Consider the following 23,342-nt stretch of genomic DNA (forward strand, 5'->3'; position numbering starts at 1 on the left):
AACTAGACAGAAACGCTACCAGACACTGGAGATAACAAACAGAACAAAATAGCCAAGAACGAAACCGGAGATCGATATTAAACAGGACAAAATAGACGGGAACGCACCGGGCGGGAAACACAAGCAGGAAACCGGACAGAGTCAAAACCCACGTCTTGCGGGTGCAGAGGTTCGTTGACGGACTGACAAAGGGTGAGTGAGAGAACTGAACTTATATAGAAGGGAAGCCAATCAGTCAACAAACCGCAGCTGGCACCAAACGGGCAGGGCCAATTGGGTGCCATGGGCAACAGTTACACGATCAATATTATTTAGCACCTTCTAGTGGTAATAAACACCCAACAAAGCTTCATTTATTGAATGAAAACAATATTGAAATGAATAAAAAGCAACAATACACAAACTACTTGCTGTATTAACATTCAGGTACCTCAAGAAACCAAAGACCTTGTGGACAAGATGAGAGACAAAATGAGAAACTAAATGTTGCGTTTTGGTCGCCTTGAGTCGCTGTAGTTTGTATCCCCCTTGTGCTTTGTAGCACTCATTTTCAGTTGCACTGGATAGCACAGTGCCATCTAGATGTCAGATGTAACAGTTTCCCTATCAGTAGAAAGATGGTCTCTATTTTAATTTAGTTTTAAACATTACTTTGTATTTTTTTTATTTATTATATTTTAAATTAATGTATCGTTTATTTTGAATTGTATATTTTGTTATTGCAAGTTCTATTGCAGCCTGGTCATTCTGGAAGGGGGACTACCTCATGTGCGGTCCCTTTGCAAGGTTTCTTCATAGAATAGAATAGAATAGAATAGAATATGCCTTTATTGTCATTGTTACAACATGGGATATGCTGTGACAACGAAATTGAACGACTCCAGTTCCACATTTACAGTGAGGATAAGGAAACAAAGAGACAAAGGAACAAAGAACTAACTGACTTTGTTGTCCTCCGGGGGGGAATGATGAGGGGGGGGTGTGAGGGTCAAACAGAGTTGTCGGATATCATGTTCAGGGTTGGGTAGGGTTACTTTAACTGGATTACTTTCAATTACTTTTGGATTACTCCAATACCAAATATGCTAATAAAAGAGAAAATAAACTAAATATGAATGAAATTATGACTCACAACACGTGGTAAGCTTTCTCTCCTGGCTTTAATCTCTTTGATCTCCAGCAAAACTAACATAAAATGCGACAGAAACAAAATGAAAATAAATCCAAACAGCTTGCCGACATCATTTTTGCCGTTCCATGTATTCCGTTACTCCCCAAGCCTGCCCAAAATTTAGTAGTTTTAGTCATATTTAGTTTCTTTTGAGTAATCCAAAAGTAATTGAAAGTAATCCAGTTAAAGTAACCCTACGCAACCCTGCTTTTTGGAGTTTTTCCTAGCCCTCATGTAGGTTTTAGATCAGGGGATGGTGTAATAATAGTCTGTGGTTTGCAATATGCTGTGGTCTGTGCAGCTCTTTGAGACTCCTTGTGATTAAGGGCGTCACAAATAAACATGACTTGACTTTGCTTCTTTTCGAAAGAACACGTCGACTCGAACAACACTCGCAGTTTCTCGAAGTTTAAAGTCCTTTTGAAAATCTAATGCCGTAAAAGCATTCATGGCCTTTTTTTGTTGCTTGGCTGAGTCAAAGCTATAAAAGCCCAGGAGAAGCTGTTAAAACTTTAGCAGTGGTTGTTTTCTTTCATGTGAAACGATATTCAAGTTCTTGAGACACTGTTTCAAAAACGTTCGATACACCACATGATGTCCTCTAGCCGAAGGCCAAGCTCCACTGTATTTGTTTATGAAGTGAACTATGAAATTAGGTTTTATAGCACTTCTTTAAAGTTTAAAAATATGTCTAGATATATTTCCACTAAGCGAGTATACACCTAAAAAGATATATGATTTGTTTTTTTGTCCATGTCCTTTCTCCAAGGGCGCTTAGATTTACAAAAAAATGAGCTTACATCTTATTCATCATTTGACTGGCAGAGCAAAAAAAGCAATATATAAACTGTGGCATAGAAAACAGGGTTTAGCCTTAACTTAAAAAATATAAGTGTAATTTATGTACTTATTTTTTCAATGAAACCATTAAAAATAGTTGCAATGCAATTAGAAAAAAATAGTGGATGGTTTGAAATGCTATTATCTTGCTAATACTATACAGAATTATTTTTTTGGAGCTTGGTTATATGCCAAATCATAATTATTTTTCTTACTATTGTTCTCTAAAATGAGGCAAGAACATTGCATACCTCATACTAATTGTCATGATTGCCATGGCGCCCAATTGGCCACGCCCGTGTGTGTCACGGTTGCCACGGTGCCCAATTGGCCCCGCCCGTGTGTGTTACGGTTGCCATGGTGCCCAATTGGCCCCACCCGTGTGGCGCCAGCTGTGGCTCGTTGAGAGATTGACTTTCCGTCTATGTAAAGCTCAGTGCTTTCTTGCTTCGGTTGTCAGCCTGTCGTGGGTTCTGACACGGTCCTGTTTTCCTGTTGAGCTCTTCAGTCCGGTATTGTTCCCGTTTAATTTTGTCCTGTTTAATTTCAAATTCCGGGCAGCACGGCGGCGCAGTGGTTAGCGCGTGTGCGGCACAGTTCATGTCATGGGAACCTCCTGCGTGGGTTCAAATCCAGCTCCAGACTTCCTGTGCGGAGTTTGTATGTTCTCCCCGTGCTTGCGTAGGTTTCCTCCGGGCACTCCGGTTCCCTCCCACATTCCAAAAACATGCATTTCAGGTGAATTGGCCGGTCCAAATTGTCCCTAGGTGTGAAAGAGCGAGTGAGTTGTCTGTCCCCGTGTGCCCTGCGATTGGCTGGCAACCAGTTCAGGGTGTCCCCTGCCCACTGCCCAGAGATGGCTGCGATGGGCTCCAGTCCCCCGCTACCCTAATGAGGATAAGCGGTACAGCTGATGAGATGAGATGAGATTAATTTCAAATTCCAGTTTTGTTTCTGTCTGTTTATGTCCTGTTTGTTAGTTTCTCCAGTTTTTGTCCTGTTCGTTAGTTTCTCCAGTTTTTGTTCCCGTCTAGTTTCTCCTATTTATTTTCGTTATCCTGATTCGTTATCGATCTCGTCGGTCTCTGGCTTCCCATCTTTCCACGCCAGACCGGCTGCCTAACGTGCATGACTCCCCATTTCCCTTAAAATAAAGGCTTGTGCGAGAACGTCACGCGATTGGGTACTGTAACTGTTCTGGTTCTGACACTAATTGTATTAAAAATATCCATCACATAATAAGAAAATGTAGTGGTTTGACAAAGAGAATCTTCAGAATATGCCATTGAATGAGAAATAAATATAAGACTGGATAAGTATAACCATTTCATATAATTTAATTGTAAGTTTCTGCATGTCACATGGCTTTTTTTTCATTCACAGCTTAAAAAAAATGTAATCGATTTGAATAAGAAACAAAAATACACCTATGTGAAATAAATACAAATGTATTTTACATAACCCTAGCTTCACATTGAGGGCGCTGGCAGGATTGTCTGGCATTTTGCTGCTGTGACTGTCCCGATGAATCTAAAACCAAGGGAAAGACCGGGCAAAAAAATTAGAAGTTTGTCCACTTCGCCCGTCTGTACTTTGCAGTACCGTAATCGTTTTCAGTTGCATTACACAATACGGCAAGATCTTGTGGTCAAATAGTACACAGTGTCCCTTTAGGGCAGCACCAATACATTACCAATACCAAGTACTGATACCATATGGGAGGTCGGTGGTTCGCGCCCCGGCCGAGTCATTCCTAAGACTTAAAAAGTGGTCGGCGGCGCCCTCTGTTGGCTGCGGCTGCATCGGCTCGCTACAACGGGTCAGGTGCAATCGACATTTCGTTCTGTGTACATTGTTACACAGAATGACAATACAAGGAAATTATTATTATTATTATTATTATATGTACTTCTGATCAATAAGATCTCCCCAAAAGTAGTGATCGAAAATGTACACAGTGTCCGTTTAAGTCAAGACTCAAAGCAGCTCCAACTTAAAAGTTAAAGCAGTTTCAATTCAATCGTTAAAACATTCTTAAATCAAGAGATGTTTTATATTTCCATGATAACAAGTTGAAAAGAGTCTCCTCTGACTACAGTTCACTGCTTTTCTCTCCGTCCACAGCTCCAGAGGTCATCTCCTTCTCCTTTGACGTGGGAAATGGTCCGGTGGAGTTGACGGTGCATTCGTCTACGCCCCTCAACGACGACCAATGGCATCGCGTGATGGCCGAACGCAACGTGAAGGAGGCCGTCCTCCAGCTGGACCAAATCTATCGCGTCTCACGCCCGGCCCCGCCACAGGGACACACTCGGTTAGAACTGTTCAGCCAGCTCTATGTGGGTGAGTCTAATTGGTCCATTTCAAAATGCGTTTGAAAGCAGAGGTAAGATCTGGCCAATAAAAAAAAACAGCCTGACTCAGACTGAACCCGACTAAGTAACTTGATTTCCTGTTAGTTTGTTGTTCCTGTATAAGCCACACCCCCTACCCACGTGCTGCCGACTCAGTGATTTCAATATTTTATTCTACAGTTGTACATTTGGCTTGGATGGAAGTATACATGGTAGGGAATATATCTCTGTGAGGAGAAATTCAGTGTTCTCATACTCTGTTCTTGAAACGGTGTCAAAAGAACTGTATTCAGTTGTATTTTGTGGGTACTACTCAACAGCTACATCTAGTGGTCAAATTGTACGCAATGTCCCTCTAAAGCACAGGTGTCAAACAGGTGGCCCACGGGCCAGATCAACCCTGCTAAGGGATTTAATCCGGCCTGCGAGAAAACAACCAGAGAAGCGCAAGAGAAAAACAAGCTGCGGGTTGAAATATGTTAACTTGATGTTGCCAAAGCCAGGTGCCTCTCACAAAGACACTGTACTTGTATTTATTTCTCTCTCTCTCTCTCTCTCTCTCTCTCTCTCTCTCTCTCTCTCTCTCTCTCTCTCTCTCTCTCTCTCTCTCTCTCTCAACCCTTTTCTCCCACTCTAAGTCTCTGTCTCTTTTACTCTCCGTGTCTCTCTTTTTCTCTTCCTTTGTTGCTCTTTGTCTCTTCCTTTGTTGCTCTTTGTCTCTTCCTCTCTCTGCGTCTTTTTAACTTATTTTGCTTGAATTTCCTTTTTTCCTTTTCTCTCTTTTCTCTTTCTCTCTTCCTACCCTTTGCGCTTTCTTTTCTCCTTTCTCTCCGTCTGTCTTTCTATTTCTCTTTGGATTTCTTTCTTCCTCTCCTTTTCTTTCCCCCTCTCTCATGACTTCTCTTTTTATCTCTTTTGTTTCTCACACTCTCTCCCTCTGTCTCTTTCTCTTTCTTTGTCCTGCCCACTCTCCTTTTCCCTCCCTCTTTCTCTTATATAGTTATCTCTCTTTTTCTTTCTCTTTAATCTACTAGCCCGGCCCCCGACAAAATGTTTGTTCTATCGTGTGGCCACTGAGTTCAAATGAGTTTGACGCCCCTGCTCTAAAGTGTCTCAAATCTTGGAGTTGGTTAAGAAAAAGGAACAAAATAAAAAACATTAAAAGAAGGGTCTCCTTTACACCCACATTGGCTTACTTTAAACCCAAATGTTTTCAGAGCGAAGGGATTTGAAAGAGTGGAAATGCTCTCTGCAATTTGTTTCAGAGTGCAACTAAATTTGATGGCACATGGGTTTGTATCCTGCTTCCAAATTGGCTGGCAGTGCGTCAAACGAGAGCCAGTGACACAAAAAATAATGAGAGACGAATTAAGAGGACGAGTTACAGCGCCCCCAAGGGAACAGCTTGTTCTGACCATCAGTTAACCACCTGCGGTATTTGCCAAATCCTACTCTGGGTTCTGAATCTTTCAATGCCAGGGACAGTTATAAATGTCAAAGTCTTGTTCCAACTCAGCTAGTAGTGGTCGAATAACATCCGATCCAAAGCGAACCGGTTACCGTAAATTCCGGACTATAGAGTGCACCTGATTATAAGCCGCACCCACCACATTTTCAGAGGAAAACCGATTTTGGACTTACATTAGCCGCACCTGTATATAAGCCGCATGCGCCCACATTAAAAGAATGTATCACAAACACAAAATGAACCCAGACCGGACTGCAAGTCCCGCGGTTGAAACTCAATGTCCTTCATTAAAGAACACAGTCCAAAAGTCACAGCCGGCAAAATGAACGGAAAATGATACCGGTACTTAAGGTTTGATGCAGACCTGCAGAGTCCGGGTAAGAGTAATCCAAGGAAAAAAGTGTATATTTCCAAAGGTAAGGGTGGGAAAAATATATATCCACTATTGTCCGCCGTGTCCACAAACACTCACCTTTACTGGTCCCCACTTCCCGTCACCCCGCGTTTGTTACGCCCCTTCTTTTTAATTGGCCCGTGCAAGACATATCAGAATAAGTGTCCAAAATAAATACAAATAAATACATTACAAAAATATACAGTTGCAAATACATATTATACATGGTTACACATATTTGCAAAGAAAGACGATACACCGAGAGAGTTTTCAAAGCTTAAATAATAGTAATAATATAACTTTCATCCCAAACAGTGCCTGACAGGGCAGTTAATGGTAGCAACACGGTAGCAACACGCTCGCAACACAGTAAACGGGTCTGTTAAAAAAACATACCGTACTTGTAAAAATCACGGGAAACCGTTCTCATCTTCCTCCTTAGAACTGAAGCCATCAAAGTCGTCTTCCTCAGTGTCGGAAAGAAACAGTGTAATATAGACGTCGTCCCACGCGCCCGCAGTCGGACTCGCACTCTCATTGTCGCTGGAACTTTCATCCACTCCTGATTCTGTGACCTCCTCTCCAGCACGCAGCAGACCGGCTTTTCGGAACCCTTTGGTTATGGTGGATTTTTTGGTGCTGCCCCACGCTGTCAGGATCCACTGGCAGAAAGTTGCCTTTCGCATGCGGCCAGTTTTAGTGAAGTTGCAGTCTTCCTCTGCGCATATATTCCACCGGTCTAAATCTTACCTTTTGTACATAAATTGGCTGCATCACTGAATAAGCCGCAGGGTTGAAAGTTTGGGGAAAAAGTAGCGGCTTATAGTCCGTAATTTACGGTACATAAATGTTCCCGTCTTGTATTTTTGGTTCACAGATCCATTGGTTCACCTGGGTGCCACTTTTGGTCAGCAATTAGCTTTTGGCATCACTTTTTGAAGGAAAGCAGCATGTCGCCAGTGGAGTTGAATATCAAAAATTGTTTGATCATTTTGTCATTCGGTTGCCAAATTCCTCACGTTTGCCGGGTACAGAGGAAAATGGCGACCTTGCCTTTTCCACAGGGCATGCGCTTTAAATAGAAAACACTGCGGTGACGTTGGTGACCAGTTTCCTTTAACCCTCGAGGAACGATGAGGAGTGAATGTAATTTGAAACCACCAATAAAACAGCAATGACGCTGTCAAATATATGGTTCACATTTTACGCATCATAGCCCTCAATTGGGGGGGTGGGTTCAGCATGGTAGTAAATATGTACTCATTTTTTTAAATCACTATCTGACTCTGTGGCCTTATTTAAAGGGCATGCATCTCAACCTCAGTTAACTGCCCCCCCGCATAATGATTCTGTCACGATCAGAACGGAATCAGGACCCAATTGCGTCACGTTAACCACAAGTTCTAATGAAAGAAAGAGGAAGGGCTGCGCCCACGATCCAGTGCTCGCTGGACGCCGGAAGCAAGTCGCTCTCGCAATCGGCTTGTGATCTGAATATGGAAGTGGATCTTCCGTAGCTGGCGATGGCGGTGTCAGGGACGGAAAAACAGGTCGATAGCCGGGACAGGAGAGCAAAAACGTGGTCAGGGTCAGAAACGGGTCGTAAGCCGGGACGGGAGAGCAGACGTAGTTTGGGATACAAAAAACAGGTCGTAGGCGGAGACAAACGGGGAGATCAGTAATGGGCAAGTGGAAAAACGGGACAGGCGGGAGTTGGGGTCAAAAAGGCTTGCCTTGTATCAACAGAGGTTCGCAGACGGACTGACAAAAGGAGAGTGACAGGACTGGGTTTAAAAAGGGACATGGAGCCAATCAGATAGCCAGCAGCGGCTGACGCCAAATGAGCGGTCACAGGTGATCCAAATCAGTAATCATGACAGATTTTAATTTCCCTTATTAAGCAAAATTAAACTGTACAAACACAATTCTGCACCTATTTACTTTCAGCAGGACTATGTAGAATACCTCAACCACATTAGTAATCTATGATGACGTTTTCGTTTGCTAACAGTGACCGAGGCGATCCGGATTGGAGCCGAAATGGGCAAGACAAATAAAAAAAATAAGAAATCAGTAAAAAAATTGTTATGAGGCATACACAATTTGAAATGATCAAAAAAAGTGTGAAATACCGGGAAAACATCAAATGACAGGAATGTAATAGTCATATGAGAAAACATGTAATCAAGGCAACTTGGAAGAGAACCAAAAACTCCGCAATCAGGGGCAGCTGAAAACAGCTTGCATTTTCGGCTCTTTTTGTCACCTGTTTTCCACTCACCCTTTCCTGACTTCCCCGTTTGTCTCCTACGACCCGTTTTTTGACCTCGACCACGTTTTGATCTCCCGTACCGGCTACGACCTGTTTTTTTCCGTCTAACCACTCTACGATCTTTGGAAGATTCACTTCCGCATTCAGAACACGCTCCGATCCCATGAGCGGCTTGCTTCCCGCTTCCGCGAGCACCGGATCACTGGCGCTGACTTTCCTCTATATTTCAATAAACTTGTGAGTAACGTTACGCATCTGGGTCCTCCCTCTGGTCCTGACACTTTTGGATGGATCGAGAAAGAGCAAAAAAACATCAAAACACCTATAACACAACACAAAATACACACAAAAAGTCACCAGTAGAGCTTTGGAGTTTACATAAATACCCTTTAAAGCTTAAAAGAAGGAAATCCGCTCTGGAAAGACATTTGATTAGGTTGTCACGGAATAATCATGGCTTAAAGTGCTCTTTGGTGTGTGTTTGTGTCACTTCGCACCAAACAAATAACGTTCCTGTTATGTGTTCCTGTGACATCTCCATCTTTTTCCCTCAGAGTCAATACTCTCCCCATCAAGCCTTTGATTGCTTTAGTGTTTACTGAGCAGTGGTTCATTTGCTTGAACGGCCCAAATGGCCCCGCACTTGTGGCGCCAGCTGCAGCTTGTTGACAGATTGGCTTCCCCACTTTTCAAACCCTGTCCTGTCAATCCCCGGTTGTTGGTCCGTCTGTAAATCTCTGTTTTTACACAGCAAGCCCTTTTTCGACCCTGACTCACGCCTGTCCCGTTTTTTGCTCCTGTTTGTCTCCCGCTACAACCTGTTTTGATCTCGACCACGTCTGCTCTCTCGTCACGAATAACGATCCGTTTTTGATCTGGACCACGTCTGCTCTCCCGTTCCGGCTTACGACTCGTCCCCGACCAGGTCTTGCTAGCCCAGTCCCGGCTACTGACCCGTTTTTTCCATTCCCGACACCGCCATCGCTCGCTACGGAAGATCCACTTCCGCGTTCGGAGTGACCTGCTTCCCGTGTCCAGCAATCCCCGGATTGTGTGTGCAACCCTTTCCCTTTCGTCTAATAAAACTCTAATGAAACGTTACGCGAGTGGGTCCTGTTTCCGTTCTGGTCCTGACAATTTCTTTATTTATGAATAAATATGCATGCAGACATCCATATTTATTTTTTAAATGGATTAGTTTCATCTAATTGTTTTTTAAAAACTCACAATTAAAACAAAACCATATATTAGAACCATGTTTTAGGCAATACATTTAAGTTTTGTAGTATCACGGTTGTTGTGTTTTTTAAGGGTTTTTGTAGTATTTCTGCAGTCGGATTTTGTATTATTTCTGTAGTAATTTGGTTGTATGACTAGAGTTGTATTAGTGCAGTAGTATCTTTGTGTTAGGAACCAGAACAGGATCAGGACCCAAACGCGTAACGTTCTCACGCAAGCCTTTTATTTTACGGGAAATCGGGAGTCATGCACGTTAGACAGTGGTCTGGTATGGGAAGACAGGAAGCCAGAGACCAACAAGATCGATTCCAATTGCCCGAGCTGATATCCGACAGATGGGGTCGATACTGGACAGGACAGACAGACAGGATAGAAAATGAAACAGGATATCTAAAATAAACAGGACAAACAAGACGGGAACAAAACTGGAGAGAATAATAAACAGGACAAAAATAGACGGGAACGAAACTGGAAACTGATATTAAACAGAACAAAAATAAACAGAAACAATACCGGACTAGAATTACCAACAGGAAAACAGGACCGAGTCAGAACCCACGTCTTGCGGGGCAGAGGTTTGTTGACGGACTGACAAAATAAGAGAGAGCGCACTGAGCCTAAAAAGACTGAAAGCCAATCTGTGAATGAGCCGCAGCTAATTGTAGTATTTTCATTGTATTTCTGTAGTGGTGTTTTGTAGTATTTCTGTCATAATATACCTGTAGTAGTACGGTTGTGTTACAGTATTCTGAAGTGGTATTTTTCTTGTATTTCTGTAAAAGTATTTTTGAAGTTTTTCCATGGTAGTATTTTTGTATTATTTTAAAGCAGTTGCGTAGTATTTTAATCGTAGTATTGTTTTTCTTTTTTTTTTCTTTTTTTTCCGTTGTAATAGTTCGGTAATGATAAAAATATATTAGGTCTCTTTTTCAAAACAATTGGTAATATGGCGGCGCCCTCTGTTGGCTGCGGCTGCATCGGCTCGCTACAACGGGTCAGGTGTATCCACATTTCGTTCTGTGTACATTGTTACAAAGAATGACAATACAAAGGAAATTATTATTATTATTATTATTATTTGATATTTATTTTTGGAGTAATTTTGTAGTATTTCTGTAGTAGTATTTGAAATTTAGACACACAAAGGGACAATGGGTGAAAATTTGGCACACAAAAAATATTTTTTATTAGTAGTACTTTATTTACTATTATATATGCCGTAGTCTCATTATATTTTGACTTTTTTCGTTATGCGGACTAGACTGCATGTGGCCCACGGGCTATATTTTGCTCACCTCTAATTTGGACCATCATTTCCTGCAGTCATAAAACGTTTAGCTCCCCAATTTGCTTAATACACTTTTATCGCTCTCAATCTCATATTTCATTCATTTATCTGTTTGATGCCGAACCCTCAGGTCATGTTTTCATTTATGATTTTGCATGCTCACATCTCTCTTTTTGCATGTTTTCTTGTCTTCCATTTTTGTTTTCTGGCTTCCGCTGGATCGACATCTTGCTTATCGGTACTCCCTGCACGCTTCACAGGGAAGCCTGCCTCTCAGACCTGCCAAGACAGTAGGTATCATTTAATGAGTGCAATCAAATGTGAACGTGAAGGCGCCTTCGACGCAATCTCGCCTCCACTAATGTTAGCGAGGACGGATGCGCTTTCTCATCAGAGCTTGTTTTGATTCATTCCCGACATTGACGCGGGGAATTGCAAAGAAGCCCCTTCGTTACTGTGCATGGGGGGAGTGTTAACAGCGGGATCCATCAGGGCCGGGACTGTTGAGTCTTTTCTAACGAGGCAATGCATTCAATGTTCCCTGTAATTTTTCACGGGTCTGAGCGTTCACACAAAGTCGGTGAGCAACGCTTGAACCAACAGTGAGCAACGGCAATCCCAAGTGTGGCAAGATAATTCATTATCAAACATGTCTAAAACTTGACATCAAGTTACATTTTGCTGAGTTTCCGGCAATGCAAAATTAGTTTTCTCTTTTGAATGAAGTGACTCATGTACTATTGCAAAGGTTGTACGGCCGACAAACGTCGTTTGTTCTTACAATTCTTTCACAAGATATCCATTTCTTTTTATTTCCTGACATATTTTGTCGCATAATATTAACATTTTTGGGGGCTTATTTAGTCGGTTGCAAGATACAGAACTGTACTTAATCACATTTTTTAGTGGAAGTACAATGTTGGCAACAAGATCCACTTGATATCATTGGAAATTATTTGAATGCAACACAAACTTTTTTTTCTTTATTCCGTGTTTTTCTTCTACTTTTTTTTAAGTTCCTTTAAAAAAAAATCTCAATGTGTTTATTTTTTCCAAGCTGTTACTTTTTTTCTTTTTGTTCTCTACTTGTTTTTTTCCTACATTTCTTTCTTTTCTTTTTTTCTTGTTTTTTTCAAAATTTTTCCTTCTTTTTTTCCTCTTCCTTTTGTTTCTTTTTTTCTCAGCTTTTCACTAATTTTTCATTTTGGTATTTTTTTCTTTTTTGTTCTATTCCCCCTTCCTTTATGTCATCTCATCTCATCTCATCTCATCAGCTGCACCGCTTATCCTCAGTAGGGTCGCGGGGGTGCTGGAGCCCATCCCAGCAATCATCGGGCAGTGGCCAGGGGACACCCTGAACTGGTTGCCAGCCAATCGCAGGGCACACAGGGACAGACAACTCTCTCGCTCATTCACACCTAGGGACAATTTGGACCGACCAATCCACCTGAAATGCATGTCTTTGGAATGTGGGAGGAAACTGGAGTGCCCGGAGGAAACCCACGCAGGCACGGGGAGAACATACAAACTCCACACAGTAAGTCTGGTAGCTGGATTTGAACCCACACAGGAGGTTCCCAAGACTTTATAACTGTGCCGCACATGCGCTAACCACTGTGCCGCCGTGCTGCCCTCCTTTAAGTCATCTCATCTCATTAGCCGTACCGCTTATCCTCATTAGGGTCGCGGGGGGGCTGGAGCCCATCCAAGCCATCTCCAGGCAGTGGGCAGGGGACACCCTGAACTGGTTGCCAGCCAATCGCAGGGCACACAGGGACAGACAACTCGCTCGCTCATTCACACTGGATTTGAACCCACACAGGAGATTCCCAAGACCTTAGAACTGTGCCGCACATGTGCTAACCACTGTTCCGCCGTGCTGCCCTCCTTTAAGTCATGTTGTGCATAATTTTACATAATATTTGGTCATGTTGGGATTAAAGAAGCAAAAACAACCTGAAGAGCCGTTTAGGACCCGAAAGTGCCGGTTCCTTTTAGTGAGCTGAGCCGAAGAAGCCGGTTCTCTACTAACTTTACTCAACTTCGTTCCACTTCGACTCGACTTCAAAATACTGCATTTAGGACACAACGTCAGGGGAACCCGTGTATTTTTACCTTCATGCACTGTAACTTTGACTTAAGTCGCTTCTTAATTAGTCATTTTGAGCCCTCATTTTTGTGCGCTGGCTAGATTTTCTTGAGCGCTGAGAATGTGCGAGCAGTGCGCAATTGCGCACGCGCGCAGTCTAGAGGGAACACTGGACACGAGTCAGGCGAAATCGCTAAAATCGAGCCCATTGTGTGTTTGTGCATCCCGGATTTATTCTCCATCGGCCTGAGAACCTCGTGTCCATTTAATCAAAGACGAGTTGGAAATGAAGTAAACAGGCGGCGGAACCCTCCAGCCAATCCGTGGCACAAAATAGATTAATTAACAAGTGCCGGGGTGTGCGGAAGTGTGAAGCGGGTGAAATCCGCCGAGGAATCGGAAAACGGATGAGGAAACGTGCAGAAGCCCTGCTGCATCCCGACATGAATAATTTATGAAGATAAAAGATTTGTTAGTAATCTTAACATGCTAGTCTGCGTGGTTTACCTGCGTGTTTGTGTTTGTGCGCTCGTCTTTAAACGGCCACTTCCCTGTAATTGAAGGGATGCATCTCAGAGATTTTAATATTCAAAATGCCCCGCGGCTTTTGTTAACAGCAGAGCGCTGCGACTGTTTACCGCAGTTGGGTTTTGAATCCGGACCTTTGGGTGTCGTTTTATGATCGCGTTAAGTGCTGTGGGCATTAAATCACATTTCCATCTATCATAAACTCATTCTCAGGCTATGTTAGTTATGGATACTGCCATAGGTAGAAAACAAAGGGATGAATAGGTAAAAATATATGCCATATAAATGAATAAATTATCACCTAATCAGGTTTGGGTAGGGTTACTTTAACTGGAATACTTTCAATTACTTTTGGATTACTCCAATACCAAATATGCTAATAAAAGACAAAAGAAACTAAATATGAATAAAATGACTCAATTTTGTGCAGGCTTGGGGAGCAACGGAATACATGGAACGGCAAAAATGATGTTGGCAAGCTGTTAGGATTTATTTTCATTTTGTTTCTGTCGCATTTTAAGTTAGTTTTGCCGGAGATCAAAGAGATCAAAGCCAGGAGAGAAAGCTGTTTTGCAAACTTTGGTATCAGGAAAAATGTGTCCGGCGACAATAGTCACCAATTGAATTCATTGTCGATTATTTCTATTAGCGACTTTTGTAGTCAATGTCGACTAATCGTTTCAAACTTACCCAAGCACTGTAGATTGACCTTGTTGGTCATACTGCTGTCAGGTGGATGCTATTTATCTGAATCCCAGCACAAAAAATTCCGTGGCCATAATCAAGAGGTTACTGCGGGAACTAACTTAAAGGCTTGCTGCTAACCGGATTTGAGGCAGAGTCAAATGTTGTTAAAAAGCAGGAATATGTTTCCTCTGGGTGCCTCCATGGCTACACAGAAGAAACTAAATATGAATGAAATTATGACTCACAACACGTGGTAAGCTTTCTCTCCTGGCTTTGATCTCTGGCAAAACTAACATAAAATGCGACAGAAACAAAATGAAAATAAATCCAAACAGCTTGCCAACATCATTTTTGCCGTTCCGTTACTCCCCAAGCCTGCACAAAATTTAGTCATTTTATTCATATTTACCGTAAATTACGGACTATAGAGCGCACCTGATTATAAGGAAAACCGATTTTGTACTTACACAAGCCGCACCTGTTTTTAAGCCGCATGCGCCCACATTAGAAAATGTAACACAAACACAAAATTAACCCAAACCCGACTTCAAGTCCCGCGATTGAAACTGAATGTCCTTCATTAAAGTACACAGCCGGCAAAATTAACGGAAAATGATACCGGTACTTTAGGTTTGATGCAGACCTGCAGAGTCCGGATCCCGTTGAAAGTAATCCAAGGGAAAAAGTGTATATTTCCAAAGGTAAGGGTGGGAAAAATATATATCCACTATCGCCCGCCGCGTCCACAAACACGTCTCACGTTTACTCCACTTCCCGTCAGCCCCTGTGGTTTTCGTCCCTTCTTTTTGATTCGCCCGTACAAAACATATCAGAATAAGTCTCTAAAATAAATACATTACAAAAATATATAGTTGCAAATACATATTATACATGGTTACACATATTTATAAAGAAAGACGGTACACCGAGAGAGTTTTCAGAGCTTTAATAATAATAGTCTATCTTTCTTTCGGGCAGTTAATGGTAGCAACACGCTAGCAACACCCGCTAGCAACACCCGCTCGCAACACAGTAAACGGGTCTGTTAAAAAAACATACCGTACTTGTAAAAATCACGGTAAACCGTCCTCATCTTCCTCCTTAGAACTGAAGCCATCAAATTCGTCTTCCTCAGTGTCGGAAAGAAACAGTGTCATATAGACGTCGTCCCACGCTCCCGCAGCCTCACTCGCAGCAGACCGGCTTTTCAGAACCCGTTGGTGATGGTGGATTTTTTGATGCTGCCCCACGCTGTCAGGATCCACTGGCAGACTTGCGAAAAAGTTGCCTTTCGCATGCGGCCAGTTTTAGTGAAAGATTTCTCGCCGCTAGTCAAGCCAAGAAGTTGCAGTCTTCCTCGGCGCATATATTCCACCGGTTTAAATCTTACCTTTTGTACTCGAGCGCCGCTGGCGGCCATTAGCAAAATTACATAAATTGGCCGCATCGGTGAATAAGCCGCATGGTTGAAATTTAGGAAAAAAAGTAGTGGCTTATAGTCCGGAATTTACGGTAGTTTCTTTTGTCTTTTATGAGCATATTTGTTATTGGAGTAATCCAAAAGTAATTGAAAGTAATCCAGTTAAAGTAACCCTACCCAACCCTGCACCTAATTGACTTGGAAAGTATCTAAATATATGACATGAATGCAATTTTTTAATATATTTATGTGTATTTTGTCATTTATTGATTTGAGTCAATACAGTATTTTGTCTTTTAATGTGTCTTGTATTTCGTCGTTTGTTTTTTGTGTAGGTTGTCGTGTATTATTTTGTAAATTTTGTCATTCATTTTGTAGTGTGTTTTTTTGAGTATTTTATCATGTAGTCCGTCACGACAAAATGTTGTTTAAATGAGAGGTCAAACTGGCTTTTATCCATAGTTGATTTGTTCATCACTGATCAACCAATATGTTGAAAGCTCGGGCAGCTCACCGCTACCTCAATTATTTTGATAAAAAACATGTCGAAAAAAAAAAAAAGAAAATATATTCATATATTTGACAAAATACGCTTCAAAGTAGACAATGAAATACACAATAAATACACGATAAAATAAGCAACAAAATACAAGACAAAATTCACAATAAAATACATGACTTAATACATTACAAAATACACAACAAAATTAATGACAAAATGATGATTAAATACACCAAAATACCAGACTAAATACGAGACAAAATAAATGACAAAATACGTCACAAAATCCACGATAAAAACATGAGTAAATACACTACAAAAATAAATGATGAAATTCAGAGCAAAATACACGACAGAATAATTGACCAAATACATGATAAAATAAATGACAAAATGCACCAAAAAAGACTACAGGATTAAAAACACAAGATACATGACAAAATATATGACAAAATAAAAGAAAAAATACACAACAAAGTACACAACCGAATACACAATGAATTGCACAACTAAATACATTATCAAATATGCGACAAAATACACCGGGAAGAAAAATACCTGCCAAAATAAATGACAAGATGCACAACAAAATACATAATTAAATACACGACAAAATACTGTACATGACAAAATACATGTCAAGATATTAGACAAAATACACAACAATGGACACGACAAAATACACGACGAAATACGTGAAAAAATTGTGACAAAATTTGTGAAAAATATGTGACAAAATAAGTGACGAAATACAAGTCCAAATGCATGACAAAATTCACAATTAAAAAAAACAATGCAAGACAAAATAAATGATAAAATACACGATAAAAACATGACTAAATACGCAACAAAAATAAATAACGAAATTCACAGCAAAATACCCGACAGAATGATTGACCAAATACATGACAGAATAAATGACAAAATAAAAGACAAAATACACAAAAAAGGACACGACGAAATACACAACAAAATACGCGACAAAACACTCTACACGACAAAATTCAGGTCAAAATAGATTACGAGATATAAGACAAAATACACTATTAATTAATTGACGGAAACCATGACAGAATAAATGACAAAACCCGAAAAAATATTGTACACAACAAAATTCATGTCAAAATAAATCACAAGATATTAGACAAAATACACTACAGGATAAAAGACAAAATACATAATTAAATACATGACAAAATACATGGCAAAATACACGACAAAATACTGTAAACGACAAAAATTAGGTTAAAATAAATTACAAGATATAAGACAAAATACACAAATAAAGACACGACGAAATACACAACAAAATTTTCGTCAAAACACAAAACAAAATACACCCCCCCAAAAAACTGAATAAAATAAATGAATAATTTGCATTTATTTAATATATTTATACCACTGTGGTTTATTTGCGTTCATTTATTTATACGGCATTAATTTGTATTTATCTACATTTTATTCTACATATGGCAAGATTGCTCCTCGATAGTCTTGGGAATTAAATATCAAAATGTACCATTTACCAAATTGTTCGAATTAGTTATCTGACTCCATTAACCAAACACAACCTACATTAACCCAACAATTTATGCGCGCTCGTTTTCTAAGGGAAAATATGAACAGGAAGTTGACATTTCCACACGGGGGCAGATTTATTTTCATTAACAATTTAACTAAGTGTATTCCATCGAAAACGGCCGAATTAGTGACGTTGGAGTCTCTGGGAAGCCTTTTTCTCAAGTCGTTTCGCTTCCTCCTATCGGCCCTCTTCTTCCCGCATAATGGTGTGCCGACTCCTCCCATGGGCGCGCCAAGGAAGCGTCCCGATGTCTGTGGTTCTCAAAACAACGCAGAGCGTTTCTCAAAACAACGCCTGCCGTCGTCCGTCAGAGTCCTGTTATCAACACAACTTGACAAAATATTCTGCATTTGGGAACAGCCTGACCTTTCATTGAACTAAAGCCTACTCAGTGAAAATCTTCATGGCATTATGAGCCAATCGTATAAAATCCTTTATAGTCAAATGTATAAAATCCTTCAATAGTTAATGACCAGTTAATCACAAACAGCGCAAGGCCATAAGGACACTTGGATGAATGGCTTCAGAAGCCTCGAGGCATAGTAGTTAGTTAGCATGGAACAATATTTCTTAGCTCGTGAGATTTCCATAAAGACGTTGTGTTTATTGGGCCTCTCCAATTAGTGAGAAAGAAGGTTATTTCAAGAACAACAGCTCAGTCGGGGGGAGATTTGGCACCAAAGCCATGCATCTCCTCCAGGCGATATTACGTTTCTATCCCATTAAAAAGAACCCTCTCGAAATGACTCATCTGACCCTGATTTAAAACTGTTTGGTTGTTAGCCCCGGCTAATCGCTTCTCCTTTATTTGCAGGCGCAGCGGGGGGCCAGAGGGGCTTCCTGGGCTGCATCCGAGCCCTGCGGATGAACGGGGTCACCCTCGACCTTGAAGAGAGGGCCAAGGTGACGCCCGGGGTTAAACCCGGTTGCCAAGGCCACTGCACCAGTTACGGAGTGTATTGTCGCAACGGAGGGAAGTGCGTGGAGAAGTACAACGGCTACTTGTGCGACTGCAGCGACACCGCTTTCGACGGTCCTTTCTGCACTCGGGGTGAGATCGAAAATGTCTCATTTCATTTCGTGCAATGTTTCACGATGTTGATATCAAAGATAATTTAGGCAATTCAACTCAAAAACATGTCAAAATATGTCAATTCAAGTCAAGTCATGTTTATTTGTGACGCCCTTAATCACAAGGATTCTCAAAGGGCTACACAGACCACAGATTATTGCAGACCACAGACTATTATTACACCCTGATCTAAAACCGACATGAGGGCAAGGACAAACTCAAAAACCTCAACATGAGGAAAATGAAGAAACCTTGAGAAGGGACCACTCATGAGGTAACCCCCCTTCCAGGATGACCAGGCTGCAATGGATGTTGTAATAACAATTAATACATAGATATCGATAGATAGAAGTTTGTTTTAAGCCTGGATTCAAACAGTTCCACTGAGGGTATAGATCAAATCTCAGAGGGCAGAACATTCCTGTCCGGTATCTTGCTCCAGTCTCCAGTATCCGGTATCGATTCCGTCAGTCTCATCCTGTCTGGTATCTTGCGCCAGTCTCCAGTATCCGGTATCGATCCCGTTAGTCCCGTCCTGTCCGGTATCTTGCTCCAGTATCTGGTATCGAGCCCGTCTATCTCGTCCTGTCTGGTATCTTGCTCCAGTCTCTAGTATCCGGTATCGATCCCGTTAGTCTCATCCTGTCTGGTATCTTGCGCCAGTCTCCCGTATCCGGTATCGATCCCACCTGTCTCATCCTGTCCGGTATCTTGCGCCAGTCTCCAGAATCCGGTATCCGGTATCGATCCCGTGTGTCTCATCTTGTCCGGTATCTTCCTCCAGTATCTGGTATCAATCCCTTCTGTCTCATCCTGTCCGGTATCTTGCTCAAGTATACGGTATCGATCCCGTCTGTCTCATCCTGTCCGGTATCTTGTGCCAGTCTCAAGTATCCGGTATCAATCCTGTCTGTCCCGTCCTGTCCCGTATCGATCCCGTATGTTCCGTCCTGTCTGTTATCTGCTCATGTATCTGGTATCGATCTTGTCTGCCTCTGGCTTTGTTTTCCCAAGCCTGACTTCTGTCACCCCTCTTCCACTGTCTGTTTGGGTTCTGACACTTAACGTGCGTTTGAAAGGACAGATTGGGGTCAAATGTGACCTATGATTGTGTATTGTGTATAATTTTGGACATTAGAATAACATTCGAGTGGCACGGCGGCTTGGTGGCGAAGCCCTACCGTGCGGAGCATCAGGGTTCAAGTCCAGCTACCGCAGGCTCCCTGTGCGGAGTTTGCATGTTCTCCCTGTGCTTGCGCGGATTTCCTCTGGGGTTTTCTCCCACATTCCAAAAACATGCATGTCAGGTTAATTGGCCAGTCCAAATTGTCCCTAGGTGAGTTGTCTGTCCCTGGGTGGCCTCCGACTGGCTGGCAACCAGTTCAGGGTGTCCCCTGCCCACTGCCTGAAGATGGCTGGGATGGGCTGCAGCACCCCCGCGACCCTACTGGGGAAAAGTGGTGTAGATAATGGATGGATGGATGATGACATTCTATGTTGACCATTTTTTGCACTATGATGACTATTTTTGCACCAAATACATATTGCACAAACCCTACGATACCAAACTGTATGTAACATCCTATATGCCGACATTTCTTGGGTAAATTTTGTGTAAATTATAACTATAACCTTATCCTCCTTGTTTTGCAACCTTATCTTCTCTGTTCCTTTATCTTCTTGGGTTTTTTACCTCACTGTGAAAGTGTGAAACTGAAGTGTCATGCCCAATTTCGTTGTCACAATATGTTAACCCATTTTGTAACAATGACAGTAAAGGTATATTCTATTCTATTCTATTCTTCTAAAATCTTAAACCACAACCCCAGTCTGAGCGCAACAGCCTAAGATGTCAATCAAACACTTGAAAACCATATGAGAAAGTATTTGGGTTTTTTTTGTTGCTTTTTTTTTCTAGTTTTGTCAAAATGCTCCACAAAGAAATTTGACGGGCACCATCGGAGTCTGTGTGCTAGCTCACACTCTGACGTGATCCCTGACATGTGAATTAATTTGTTTCCTCAAGCTTCTTTTCCCCCTGTGGTCTTGGCAGAGTTGTGACAACATGACAGGGAAACTGTTTTCCCGTGTGTGTGTTACCCCAGCAGTTTCTGGTGATGCGCAAGCGCCTTTGAGTTCTGTCAAAGGCGACGAAGCATTCCGGGGCTTAGAGTGGAAGATAAATACAAGCTTTTGCATAAAAGAGGATCACTCTCCTTTTGCATGTTGCTTTGTGCTCATGACATCAGTTCAATCTTTCTTCTTTTTTCCTTTTGCCCATGTTCAGTGATTTTCTGTCACTCCTCCTAGATGTTACCCATCCCTACCACCTCCTCTCATCTCCGCTTTTCTTCATCCGTTTCCCGCTATTGTTTTCTACCCCGGACGTAAGCATCCGTCTCACTTTTCTTCCACCGTTATTGGTAAGATCCTTCTTTTTTCCCCTCTTGCTTCTTACATTCTCTCTCCTTTAATGCTTCCTTGACCCAAGTGGGGAATCAAGAATGTGGTCCTGAGTTGTGAAACACGATATATAATGGCATATAAACCCAGAAATCGATATAATTACACTGATTCAATGAAACTGTTCTTATTATTATTCATACATTATATTCTTGATGGAATAAAAACTGTAAACAGATATGGCTGAGCGGTGTGGCCCAAAACTAAAATCTCAATTTTATCAGTCAGTCTGGAGGATTGCAATTTGAATCTATTTCAAACAACAAACTTCACAAGATACACCATTACTCATAGAAAGTTGTAACATAGTTAGGAGTCACAGCTTTTACTAGTACTGAAAAGCACTAAAATAACCGAAATTAAAAAAAGGAAAATCTGGATTAAGGTATGAAAATGTAAAACAAGTGTTACGTTTTTGAGTTTTTCCTTGCCCTCATGTTGGTTTCAGATCAGGGGATGGTGTAATAATAGTCTGAAATAATAGTCTGTGCAATAACCATTGCAGCCCTTTGAGACTCTTTGTGATTAAGGGCTATACAAATACAAATGACTTGACTTGGTAGTGAAGGACCCATGTGGGGGTAGCAGGAACTTAAGCAGGGGTGCTCAAAATAAGGATGGTATTTATTAGCAAAACCAGGACCAAAGTAACAAACAAAGAAGTGGAAGAAAGAATAAAACGGAAACAAAACCCAATCTTGACAAAGTTCAAAGTAGAAACAATGGCCGAAACTAGAAATGGGAATTGCAATAAGCAAAGTAACAAAGAAACACCAGAAACAAACAAACCTGGTGTGGTGGTGGAATAGATAGATAGATAGATAGATAGATACTTTATTCATCCCCGAAGGGAAATTCACTTTTCCAGCAGCATCCCTAAGCTGAGAACAATCGAAAATAACAGAACAATCGAAAATAACACGGGAGCTGCTGGAGTGGCTGCCATTCTGATATGACATGAAAACTAGGATGACTATGGCAAACTGAATTCCAAAAATGTCCGTTTCGAAGGTTCTGGAGAATTGGGCACAGTTGTGTCATTACCTGATGTAGGCAAATGTTTTGAGTGTGACGATATAATATCATCATATTTTTGCCAGTTTTGTTTGGCCAGCCTTATTAAAAATTAATCAATGATTATTTCTCAACATTTTAAAAAGATGCTCTTTACTTCAGTTGATATTTTGTCGCCATAGTGTGGATGACTTAAAACAAAAATATTGCGTGGTGATGATTTTACCTTCCTTTATCATGTGAAGAAGTCCAACTTTGTTGGTGATAGAAAGCATCTCTCTCTTGTTGGAAATTAATGTCACAATGTACTGTTTACCTAATTGTTCGAATTAGTTATCTGACTCCATTAACCAAACACAACCTACATTCACCCAACAATTTATGCACGCTCGTTTCTTGAGGGAAAAATGAACCCGACATTTTCACACGGGGGCAGATTTATTTTCCCTAACAATTTAACTAAGTGTACTCTATCTAAAACGGCCAAATTAGTGATGTCGGCGTCTGTGGGAAGCCTTCTTCTGAAGTCCTTAAGCTTTTCCCTCTTCGCCATCTTCTCTCCGCATAATGGTGTGCCAGCTCCTCCCATAGGCGCGCCAAGGAAGCCCCCTGGGCTTCACCATCTCGTAGACGAGCGTCCCGATGTCTGGGGTACTCTAAACAACACCAGCGTCAACAACATCAGAATGTGCTGATTATCTTATCAGCAGTACGTCCCGTTCTTGTAAACAATCTCTTCCACCACTTATGCCTGACCTGAACTTTCACTGCTCATTAAATAAAGGCACAGTCAGTAAATAACTATAGCATTAAACTCAATAAATGTAACTTGTATTCAATCGTATAAAATCCTTTATAGTCAAATGTATAAAATCCTTCACTCTCCCTTTCGGTGCTTTTGTGGGTCCAGAGCGTTGAAATTATGTTTTTTATAGAAATTTGACATTGAAAAATATTTG

At 41.3% G+C, this 23,342-nt stretch overlaps 1 protein-coding gene across 1 annotated transcript in view; it reads left to right on the forward strand.

Annotated features, from left to right (window-relative positions):
* cntnap2a (contactin associated protein 2a) overlaps positions 1–23,342 on the forward strand; it is a 502,190-nt gene that overhangs the window by 443,453 nt on the left and 35,395 nt on the right. Inside the window, exons 19-20 of the mRNA XM_088322778.1 lie at positions 4,136–4,354; positions 18,649–18,885. Coding sequence (XP_088178904.1) covers positions 4,136–4,354; positions 18,649–18,885 — 456 coding nt within the window. The remainder of the gene's footprint in view (positions 1–4,135; positions 4,355–18,648; positions 18,886–23,342) is intronic.

Source organism: Urocampus carinirostris, chromosome 18, assembly GCF_059441175.1.
Source record: "Urocampus carinirostris isolate Australia breed hairy pipefish chromosome 18, RoL_Ucar_1.0, whole genome shotgun sequence".
Taxonomy (NCBI): Eukaryota; Metazoa; Chordata; class Actinopteri; order Syngnathiformes; family Syngnathidae; genus Urocampus; species Urocampus carinirostris.